At 38.1% G+C, this 12,603-nt stretch overlaps 1 protein-coding gene across 1 annotated transcript in view; it reads left to right on the top strand.

The window, feature by feature from the left end:
• The window catches only part of ARNT2 (aryl hydrocarbon receptor nuclear translocator 2), a 222,267-nt gene that overhangs the window by 106,550 nt on the left and 103,114 nt on the right, over positions 1-12,603 (top strand). Inside the window, exons 7-8 of the mRNA XM_069098683.1 lie at positions 4,172-4,237; positions 4,403-4,488. Coding sequence (XP_068954784.1) covers positions 4,172-4,237; positions 4,403-4,488 — 152 coding nt within the window. The remainder of the gene's footprint in view (positions 1-4,171; positions 4,238-4,402; positions 4,489-12,603) is intronic.

The following is a 12,603-nucleotide window of genomic DNA, read 5'->3' on the forward strand; positions in this document are numbered from 1 at the left end:
CCCATAAACCCTGTTCTCTTGCTTTGTGGAGATAGCAATTACTCAGCCTTTCCTACTTTACCCAGATGCATGAACTTAGGAGTTGGTGGCGAAGAAGATGCTTGTGGGAGGTAAGGAAGAGGTACTAGGTGGGGTTTGGGAGTCATTTGATAAAGAGCCAGACTTGAAGTCAGTCAGACAGGTTCATAGCTTGCTTCAGATACTTTAACTACCTATGTGACCCTGGACAAGTCACTTAGCCACTCTGGGCCTCAGTTTCCTCCTCTGTAAAATGAGGGGAGGTTCGATTTATGACCTCTAAGGTCCCTTCCCATAGTCTATGATCCTGTCATCCTTCCTGCTGTAGATCTTGTGATCAACTAGCACCATCTCTGCTGCCCTTTGCAGCATTTTGTACTCTCTTGCTTTTCTAACTTTCTAGTAAAACCACCATATGAATCCAGTTCTCTTGCTTTCTTTCCTCCTGTGCCTGGGCCACAGGATTCAGATGGAAGAAATCCAGAGCCGTGTAGCCCTAGTCCATTTCATATTTTCACTGGCTAACCAACCCAATCCTCACTGCTGCTCAATTATCCTTCAATTCTTCCTTTTTAGATTCCCCACCCTACTTTCCACAGTGGTCATTTCAGACCATCTCTCTGTAAACTCATATTTGTTCTCCACACTCATCTCCATTTTCAACAGATGATCTTGCTTCTTACTTTACAGAGAAAACTGACATCATCCAATAGGAGTTTCCTCATAAAATCTCTTCTTTGCCTTAACATAATACTTGTCCTTAACCAAGTGGCATTCTTCCTTTGGTATTCCTGCTTCCTTAGGAGTGAAGCGTTGTTCTCTGAACTACCCTTCCCTTTCTGTTTCCTGCTCTTCTGGATCTCTAGCATCTTCAGCATTGCCTCTAAACATGCTCTGGTCTCCCCTTTTCTGGGGGAAAACGTTTTATTTCTCTCCTATATAGATTTTTCTCCTCCTCAATGAGAGTTCAGTACCATCAGGAGATGGTTGTACTGCATTCAAATAATCTGAACTGTAAGGCAAGTGGGAGTAGGAGAGTTGTTACTTTTATCCAAGATAGAAATTATTCCAGTAATTAAATGAATCCATTTTTCCATTGATGAGATGGAAATTAGAGCTATGGATTTTCCAAAGGATCCTGGTCTTCCAAATATTTATTTAAAGAACTGAATTTAATTCAGTTTAAGTTAACATTTATTAAACATTTACAATATGCAAGCATTTAACTCTTGTAGAGAAATGTTTTAAAATAGTCACAAATTTTGGTATCTTTTTTTCACTAATCTTTTTTTTAAATTAAATTTTTTTTAAGCAATTGGGGTTAAGTAACTTGCTCAAGGTTACACGGCCAGTTATTTCTGGGTGTGGTACTAAGTATCAGAGCCCAGATTCGATTCCAGGTCATCCCGACTCTGGGGCCAGTGCTCTTACTGCACCACCTGGCCACCCCATTTCACTAATCTTTAACTGCTATAAATACTAGTCCAGGTCAATCTTGGATTTATCCCTAAATTTTAAATAAGAGACTTCTTTTTCATATACTCTGAATCCTGTCTTGGAGTCAAATATCTTTCAGGATTAAGATACAAGTCTTGAATTTTAACTTCAGGTTTTCAGCTGAATTTCAGATTTAGAGACAGCTGGTGGCACAGTAGATAGACCACTGGGCCTGGAGTCAGGAAGACTGAGACCCTGGATAAGTCACTTATCCTTTGCCTCAGTTTCTTTTAATTGCCTCAGTTTCCTCAACTGTAAAGTAGGGATAATAACTATCACTAACTTTCCAGGGTTGTTAGGAGGATCAGATTAAATAACATTTGTAAAAGTGTTTAGTACAGTGCCTTGCATACAGTGGATACTATATAAATGCTTATTTCCTTTCCCATTCAGCTTTATTGCTTTAGCAGAGTTTGACATCCAAAACCCTTGTAGCTTTCATAACTGCTAATGATAGGGTTTTAGAATCATTTTTGTGACTTCCTTCTATTAGATCTTGATGCTGAAATAATTTGTCACAGTTTTCATCTGTTTAAAACTTTATTCCTATTGTAATAATAACCGCCATTGATATATATTATCTCATTTGATTCTCACACAACTTTGTGAGATAAGTGCTATCATTTTCACCATCTGAGAGTTGGGGAATTAAAGGCAGGTTGAGTGACTTCCCCAGGGTCATATGGCTAAGTAAGTGTCAGAGATGATATTCAAACTCGAGTCTTCCCGAATCCCAAACTGGATCTCTGACCACCATGAAAAACTGCCTCTCAATGGCTAAGAGGTCCGTTATTTCTACCCCTGCCTTAGCTAGAATCAAGCCACACTACCTGGTCCTAATTCATGAACCTGCTGGCCATGACTTGTCCACACATAATGTAAAAGAAGATAGAAAACAACCTTTTTCTCTGAGATCCCTGAGCACCTTAATAGCTTCTTCCTAGAACTGTTCTTTCTGACATGGCCCTCTATTCTGTGGCTCTCACCTGCCTACACCTCTGGGTCTTCTTGCCTGGTTCTCCTTGCCCTTGCTAATTCCCTAGATCTCACCAAATGGTTGGTTAACTAGCAACACATGATGAATTCCTTCAGCCTTGTGTAATGCCAAGCACAAGCAACTTCCAGGTTTGGATTACAAGCATAGCAAACTCCATTTATTCAGTGACAGATTAAGGCAAGACATTCACAGAAAATCAAAATACAGCATTCATCATGTGTAGCTCAATAATTTAGTAAGTCCTCAATTCAGTCACAAAGTACTAAGGTCCAAGTACTCCACCCCTGGACAGTACATTCATTTAGTCAATCACAAAGTCTTCTCTCTATTCAACTGGAGATTAGTTTCCAATCATAAACGAAGTACATTCATAAAGTATGTCAGTCACAAAGCACAAAAATCAAAGTACTCCACTCCTGGATCACAACTGAATTACAGTTATCATCAGTTACCACCAAGCACCTTCTCAAAGGGGAAGTGGATAGTGCAAAGGCCATCTACCTCCAAGCCACAAGGTTACAATATCATCACAGCATTCTATGCCCAAGGAGAGGTCTTTTCTTCATCTTGACCCAAGGCAAGTTCTCAGCAATCTCCCTTCCTGGGAAGGCAAAGCTTAACAAAGCCACAATATACATTGCCAGTGCCCTTATCAATTCACTCTCTGCCTGCAGAACAGTCTCAGGACCCCTGAAAACAAGCAAGAACCTCCTCCAGGATTTCTATAAACATACAACAAGAAATCCTTCTTCAGGGCTTCTGAACCAACAGCAAGGTTCCAAAACCTCTGCAACAGCAGCACTGTCCTTTACCAGCAGACAAATCTGGCAAAGTAACGTCAACAGACAGAAAAAAATACCAGCACCGCAGTCATTCCTCCTCAGTTCTTGGCAGCTCCATGTGGCAGTTCTCAAAAGTCCTGGGCAGCTCCAACTGGCCCTCAGCAGTCTGGGTGGCTTCAGGTGGCAGTTCTCTCTCTCTCTCTCAGCAACTCTGGCCCCTGGAAATTCTCTCTCTCTCTCCCTTCCTCCATGATGCTGCTCCCAAAAGTTCTTCTGGCCTCTTTCTGCTTGGGCCTCTCTGTCCATGGCACCAGCTCCTCTCAGTTCAGCCCTCTCTTTCCACATCAACAAGTCCATCCCACAAGTGGGATTCACAAGCTCTGGATTTTAACACTTAATCCAAAAACTAAGCCAATACAAGGGGATCTTTAAATTCCATTACCATTACACCTTGTTAAACCCCTAGACTGGACTCATTTTGTCTCTGATTCATCAGAAGGCTTCCAGAGCCTTCTCATGCCTTCTGGTCACCCTTTTGAAGCATCTAACCTTGCTTCCTTTCATATAAGCATCAAAAAATAATATCACAGAGCAAACATAAACCCCTACAGAGTCCAGTGGGAGGAAATCAAAGTTAGCATCATTTTTGCCAGCCTGTTGCTTAGTGACCAAGGAAAGAAGTGAAAATGAATTAATTGAAAACTACAATGTAAAAGTTTGGTGATATTGTGCTGAAGTAATTAGCTAAACTGTCATTTTTGTTTTATTTCTAGGTACCAGTGAACCATAGACAACTGATAACTTGTACCAAGTTTGTAAATAATGTTTTGTGACATTTGTGTAGGTGTTAACTACTGGTGAATTGATTTACTCTTAGGTGTGGAAATGCCCCTTTGGATCACCTTCCTCTTAACAGAATAACCACTATGCGGAAAAGATACAGGTCAGTTTGTTTTGTATTTGTAATATGTGTCATCATGAGTTCTTTTGGTCTGGGGTGGCCTCTCAGTCCTTACTCTATTAAGACTATCATAGGACAGGGCATGAGGGTTGGGGTTGGGGCAGGGTGGTCCTGATGCAAACTGTTTCACAAATGTCTTTTGTTTAGGAATGGTCTAGGTCCAGTTAAGGAAGGAGAGGCACAATATGCTGTAGTCCATTGCACAGGATACATCAAGGCCTGGCCTCCAGCAGGTAAGGAAAGTCTGAGTTCCCATTTTAAAGTAAATAATAAGAGAGGGACACTTAGAATTAACTATAGCTTTTGACAAACTAGCTCAGAAATCAGCCAGTCATTTCACATGACACTGTGGAGTCATGGGCCCTATTTATGATTTCTTAGAGGCCAAGAGAAGAAGCCATAGTGACTGGCCATCCATCCCTGAAAAGTCAGAATGGTTGGTCTTGCTTTAAGGGCGTTTCTCATTGCTTTATAGACATCATTCCACCCTGCCTTTGACTTTAGTTCATAGATACTTGAAATTGTTATTGATGATTAATCATTTAAAGCAGGGGTTCTTAACCTTTTTTGTATCTTGAACCCTTGTGGTCATCTGGTGGGACCCCTTTCTCGGAATAATGTTTTTAAACACATAAAATAAATACAAAGGAAGCCAAATATATTGAAATACAGTTACTGGAATATTAAAAAAAAATCCAAACAAGGTCATGGACACTAGGTTAAAATCTCCTGGTTTAAAGTAATCTGGAGCTTCTAGCAAGTATGTAAATTAGTCTGTATGCCTTTATGAAGTACTTATTATGTGTCAGATACCAAACTGTGTACTAAGGATTTAAAGAAAGGCAAAAACACAGTCCTTGCCCTTAAGGAGTCTACGTTCTAATAGAGGAGACTGTATACAAATAACTATGTGCATATACAGGGTACACAGATATAGCGTGCAATTCTCAGGAGGGGCAAAGAGGGAAAGTTGGGGATTGGACATTGACAGACCAAGAAAGGCTCCCACAGAAGGAAGAATTTGAACTGATTCTTGAAGGAAGCTAGGGAAACCAGGAGGTGGAGGTGAAAAGTGAGAATATTTTAGGCCTAGGGGACAGCCAGTGCCAACTCATGGGGCTAAGAGGCAGCATGTGAATGTGAGTAAGTAAAACAGAGTAGTTAGATTGTGGCATGATTAGAGTGAAATAAAGTGTGAGAAGATGGAAAAGGGAGGAAGGAGGGACCAAGGGTGCAAAGGGATTTAAATGTAATATAGAGCATTTCATATTTGATTATGGAAGCAATAGCAAGAGACATTGCAGTAATAGCCTGTATTTGTAAAACACTTTTTAAATTTCCAAAGTAGTTTCCATGTAACTTTAATACTAAAAAAAAATACTGTTTTAGTTAAAGCATTAGAGAGGTGATAATCCTGCTGTACTCAAATCTAGGTAGACAAGAAGTAGATCATTTTGTTCACTGGCAAGTTTCACACTTTAGTAAGGAGTTGACAAAATTGAACACAATCAGAGGATAAGTGAAAAGAAGACCCTTTCTCCCTCTTTTTCCTCTCTCTCCACACATACACACAATACATATATATGTATGTATGCATATATGTGTATGTTTATGTGTGTATATATACAGATACACACATATACACATGTGTTATCATACATTTAGAGGTATAAGAGACTCTCAGAACATCTAGTCTAATCCCCTGATTTTACAGATTAAGAAACTGAAGCCTGTGGAGGTTAAGTGTAAGTAGTAAAACTGTCAGAGGTGGGATTTGAATCCTGGTCTTGACCAAAAAGCCAGTCCCCTTTCCACTGAGGTATATGGTCTCCCCTGGAAAATCTTATGGTATTTGGTATTCCTTCCAAGTATTAACTGTATCTGACTCTGCTTGGGTTCTGGAATCAGATGAGTTGGGGTGTGTTCTAGGTGCTATGGTTAAAGACTGATTTTGTTGGAATGGGTAATCCTTCCCTTGACATCAATCACAGTTGTCTCCATGCCATATCAGTTATCTTATCAAGTTGCTACTGCCAAAAAGTGTCTGTTACTTGTTGACTAACCTGCTATTGTGATACTTTCCAGACTTAGTTAGGCTAGACCTTAGATAACAGAAACAAGAGTTCTTCATTGGGCTGCTGTCAAAGTCATTCCAGCTTTGCCATAGTTTTGGCAGCTAGGTGGTGCAGTGGATAGAATGCTGGTTCTAGACTCACAAAGACTCGTCTTCATGAGTTCAAATCTGACCTCAGACTTTGGTTTGTGACCCTTGGCAAGTCACTTAACTCTGTTTGCCTCAGTTCCTCATCTGTAAAATGAGCTGAAGAAGGAAATGTCAAGCCACTCGAGTATCTTTGCCAAGAAAACCCCAAATAGTGTAACAAAGAGTCAGACATGACTGAAACAAGCAAACAACAACCATAGCTTGGTCTGAATGGCAAAGCCTTTGAGTATCTAGGGTTAATTAACTTCCTGTCATGAAAAAGCATCAGAATAAGACCTCGGTGGAAGTATCATACAAATAACAATAATTTTAGTTAACACTTTATTATCTGTAGATAACATTTACTATGTGCTAGGCACTGTGCTAAAAGCACTTTATAATTATTATGTCACTTAATCTCCATAGAAACCCTAGCAGGTAAGTGCTGTTATTATCCCCATTGTACAGTTAAGATAACTGAGACAAACAGAGGGTAAGTGACTTGCCCAGGGTCACAAAGCTAATAAATGTCTGAGGCCATATTTGAACTCAAGTCTTCCCTACTCCAAGCCCAGTGCTCTGTCCACTGAGCCAGCTATATGCTCCCAAAACCCTGATAAACTACATTTTGGTAAACAAAAAAATGAAACATGTATGTTTAAGCCAAAGATATTGCTACACAGCTCTCCATATGAATTAATCCTGGAAATTTTGGTGGATTGTAATAACAGTCAATAGCATCATTTGGTCCCCTTTAATGCTAGTGCCTTCCCTCTGAGATTATCTCCAATCTATCCAATATATATCTCATTTATACATAGTTTGTATGTTGTCTCCCCCATCAGATTGCAAATTCCTTGAGAGTGGGGACTGTTTTTATCCTTTTTTTGTATCTCCAGTGCTTAGCAGAGTGCCTGACCCACAGGAGACATTTAATACATTTAATACACTTGACGTGACTTGATGTGAATGCACTCTTAGACTGCCTTATACAGGAATGAACATTGGATTGGTAGTCTTAGGACCTAGGTATGAATTCCTGCTGGACTACTTGCTACACTTGACTTTTTTTGCTTATAATTTCCTCAAATGACATATTTTGCATTTATGTATTTAACATATTTATAATTAGTTTCTGTAGAATGACAAGGGTTAACTACATAATCTCTAAAGTACCTTCTGCCCCAAAGTTTATGATCCTGCTTTAATTAAAGCATTAGAGTGGTGATAGTCCTATTCTACTCAATCCTACTTAGACCAGAAGTAGATCATAGTGTTCAATGGTGTCACAATTTTAGTAAGGATATTGACATACTTGAACACATCCAGAGGATAAATAGTGAAGATTCAATACCAAATCACATGGGATTAATTAGCTGAGATATTTAACAAGGTCACGACAAGATTTAGGGGGAAATGAGATCATTGTCTGAAGATGTTTGGTCGATTTGAATAAAGTAGAGTCATTTGACTTATATTGCTTGGTTCCAGAGGAAAGAACTAATATTAATGGATAAAAGTTCTAGAGAGGCAAACTTCATCCTAGTATAAAAAATTCCTAACATTTGGAGCTATCCAAAAATAGAATGGGTTGCTTTAGGAGATTAGAAGTTCCCTATCATTGAAGGTGTTTAAACAGTGGATGGCTGATCACTGGTCAGGGATATTTACAGAAGGTCATATTTCAAATAAGATGTTGAGTTAAATGAGACTGAAGTCCCTTCCAACTCAATAATCCTAGATCAGAAAGGCAGTATTATTATATTCATTTCATGCATAAAGATTGAGAAGTTGCTCAGATAATACTGTGGGTAAGTGGTAGAGCTGCATAAAACAAAGCAACAACCCCCCCAAAAAAGAAAATCAAAACAAAACTCCTTCGCCCACGCTTCCTCTGCCTGGCACCCATGAGTCTTTCTGGTTCATAGAGGCTAAATGAATGGGCACTGAAGTTCACAGGGATCTAGTAGGGTTGATTTTTTAAGCTGGAATTCACTCTCACCTTAATATTTGCTCAGTTCTACCATTAGGAGTATCTACATGTAGGAAGAGATACAGCCTTGGGTTTTTTTTCTCCCTTTAAAAATAAAATGTAATTATCTCAGTATATTAATGAAGTTCCTTTTGTTTGAAATTGTTATTATCATTCTTATTATTATTTTGCTTTTGGAAGGACAATTGGGGTTAAGTGACTTGCCCAAGGTCACACACTAGTAAGTGTTAAGTGTCTGAGGTCATATTTGAACTCGGGTCTTCCTGACTCCAGGGCTGGTGCTGTATTCACTGTGCCACCTAGTTGCCCCTGTTTGAAATTACTTTTAAGAGAAATTTGACACTTCTTTAGTGAGTGATCTATTAAGGTCACATATAACCTTAGCATATTCCAAATTAACCTTTGGAAGACAATATGGCTATGGAAAGCTTGGTCTGTAAATTCAAGTTTGAGCTCTTCTTCTTACTATCTATGTCACCATCATCCAAGTCATTTAATTCCTCTGTGAAACCCCATTTTCTCATTTGTAAAATGGGGGTAAAAATATATACCCAATATGAGAAATAAATGAGATTTACTATGCATGTTTGTAGTAGGGGTTTTGTTTTTCTTTTCTTTTCATTGGAATTATATATATTATTCATTGGAATAGGGAGTGGATAAGAGAGAGAAAAAGTGAATTTTTGTTGATTGAAAAAACTAAATTTAAAGTATAAACTATTAAAAGAATTAAACAAGATTTACATATGTAGAAATATATGCATATACATATATATTTAGGCTTGGAAAACTATAAATCTTTATCTTAGAAGTATTTTCATGATTTTAATTGAAGCTTTCTGATACATAGATGTACTTGGTGGAGGTAAGTGCATAAAACAAAAATCAGTTAGCTGGAGAATATCAGATCACTGGGCTGATATTTTTAACTACCTTCTACCCAAATCCAATGCAATTTCTCAATACCTTTCTTCATTTACAGTATGAGGAAAACTGACGCTATTGACCAAATCTTACCTCTTGTAATTAACTCCTTCCTTGATAGGCAATGTAATGTAGTGACCAAAAAAAAAAAAAAAACCCTCAGGATTTGCCATCAGGGGACCTAGGTTTGAATAATGGTTCAGCCATTTATTCGTGTGGGTCAAACTATTTCACTTTTAAGCTTCAGTTTCCTTGTTCATAAAATGTGTTGTTATTGCTGTTGTCGTTTCAGTTGTGTCTGACTCTTTGTGATCCAATTTGTGGCTTTCTTGGCAAAGATCCTGGAGTGGTTTGCCATTTTTCTTCCCAAATGTCAACTCATTTTTACAGATGAGGAAACTGAGGCCAACAGGTTTAAGTGAATTCAAGGATCACACAGCTAGTATTAGAGGTGGAGTTTGAGTTCAGGTCCTCCTGACTATTGGACTGACATTCTATCTGTTGTGCCACCTAGCTGCCCCCTAATATATTACTTACCTTATAATTTCGTTGTATCAAATGGATAGTTTACATAAAATTCTTTATAAGCAATACAATAATATGTAAATGTAAGCTAGGCATTGTTTTGTTACACTACCCTTTTCTGCTTCTCCTAATTTTGAATGTTCTTTCTCTTTCACCTTTATTGCCTCATCTTTCTCTTTCAAATCATTAACTTTGGGTGCTCCGCTAAGGGTCCATCTTTAAAGTACATTCATCTTCTCTCTGCATATTACTTTGCTTAATGAGTTTTTTTCCTTGCTTGAAGAAAGAAAGCCCAGAGAGATGAAATCACTCACATTCTTATCTTAGATTCCAGCTAGCATCTTCTGTTTATTTCTGAGTGTCACATTTTAAGAAGGACATTGAGAAGCTTGAAGATGTTCAAAGAAAGGAAAGCAGGATGGTAAAGGACCTTGACTGAGTTCATGGAACATAATGATTGGTTGAAGGAAGAGTGGATGTTTAGCCTATAGAAGAGAGATATCAGAGATGGTGTGATAGCCATCTTCAAGCATTGTAAGGGCTTTCATCTGAAAAGAGATTATTAGATTTGTTCTACTTGATTTCAGAACAAAACTCCAGAACTTAGAGTAATGAGTAGAAATTGAAAAGAGGGAGATTTTTTTGTTTACTTGTTTTTTGGAGGGGGAAAGGCAGGGCAGTTGGGGTTAAGTGACTTGTCCAAGGATACACGGCTAGTAAGTGTTAAGTATTTCAGTCCGGATTTGAACTCAAGTCCTCCTGACTCTGGGGCCAGTCTTCTATTCACTGCACGACCTAGCTGCCCCAGAAAAGAGGGAGATTTAAGTTTTATGTAAAGAAAAACTTCCTAACAATTACAGCTAAGCAAAAGTGGAATAGCTGCTTTGGGAAGGCAGTGGGTTTCTCCTTCATTGGAAGTCTTCAAGAAAAGGCTGAATGACATTTTTCAGGTACATTGTGGATCACCTGTTCTTAACATGGGATATATGGGTTTATTTCAGGAGTTCTATGAATTTGAATGGGTAGATAGGTGGCACAGTGGATAGAGTGTTAGACCTCGAGTCAGGAAGACTCATCTTCCCGAGTTCAAATCTAGCCACAGAGACTTATTAGCTGTATGACCCTGGCTGGGTAAGTCACTTAACCCTGTTTGTCTCAGTTTCCTCATCTGTAAAATGAGCTGGATACTTCAGTATCTTCACCAAGAAGCCCCAAATGGGGACACAAAGAGTCAGACATGACTACACAACAAGAAATGAACTTAAATGGGAAAATTTCATTTTGATTTTGATATATTTGGTTTTCTTTATAATCTTCTGTATTTTATTTTACACATTTGAAAATATTCTTCTGAGAAGGGTACACAGACTTGTCAGCAGATTGCCAGAGGAGTCCATGCACAAAAATTTACCTTAAGAACCTGCGTTGTAGAGGGAATTCTTTTTCAGGTATAGAAAGTTCCTGAAGTTCCTTCCATTTAAAAATTTCTGGGATTCTTTGCAAAGTGGAAGAGCCAGAACTCAAACCTGTATCTTCTGATTCCAAATCCAGTGCCATTTCTACTCTAAGAGATGATCAGCAAATACTGAACTACTTTAAATTTGTCTCCAGGCCAAGAAAAATTACATTCCACGGTACACAAAGAAACTTCAGATGTCATTGCAGAACCATTGCTGGGAAACTCTGAGAAATCATGGAGAATGGGAGAGGTGCCAGATACCTAAGGATAGTCAAATATTCTATTTTTAATTTTTAATGAAAAAAGTAGAGTCTGGAAAACTACAGACTGGTGAACTTGATGTCAATCCTCAGCAAAATTCCAGAAATAACTTTTAAAAATGATGATTTTTTAATACATAGAAAAAATAGCAATCATTAAAATTAAGCATGGGCTCATTAAGAATAAGTCATGCTCAAGTAAACTAATTTCCTTTTTTTGATAGGACTGCTCAACCAGCAGAATGCTATAAACATAGTGTATCTCCCTTTTAGCAAAGTCATTCATGATATCCTCATAGATAAGACTAACAAGATGTTTTACTGGGTACATTCCCATAGCCATATCCCAAAAGTATTAATTAGCCACTTAGGAACAACCCAGAGGGAGAAATTTAGTGAACTGCGGCAGGTCTAAAGCCCTGAACTCTTCAACATTTTTACCAATGACTTGGATAAGAACATAGCAAATATGTTTATCAAATCTATGAATAAAAACAAGCTGGGATGGATAATTAATTTGATGGGTGACAGAATCAAGGTCCAAAATGATCTTAACAACCAGAAAGATGAAATTTAATAGAAAGCAATGCATTTTTTAAAATAGAAAATTGCAGGAGGCAATGGCAGGCACCATAGTTTTGTTAGCTCTTGTGTTAAATTTAAAGTATACCTTTACAAAAAAACAAAAAGTGTGTTAACAGACATTCACGACTTCTTAGTATTTTTAAATTCATATTTGTTGACATTAAGTTTAGAAAAATGAAAAAAAAATAATGTAGGGTTTTTCCTTTTTGATTAATTGCTTGATTACAGGATGGAGGAGATCTAGCTTTATGTGAAAAAAGACAGGAGGACTTAGTTTATCACAATCCACTTATCAAGAGCCAAGAACATGATGAAGCTGCTGAAACAACTGAAACCACATTAAGTGACATTGCTAGCAGGATAGATCCCAAAGGGAAATGGTCCCACTAGAGTCTGTAC

This window comes from Petaurus breviceps, unplaced genomic scaffold, assembly GCF_028583685.1.
Source record: "Petaurus breviceps papuanus isolate PSGF00001 unplaced genomic scaffold, PetGlider_PUasm1.0 37, whole genome shotgun sequence".
NCBI lineage: Eukaryota > Metazoa > Chordata > Mammalia > Diprotodontia > Petauridae > Petaurus > Petaurus breviceps.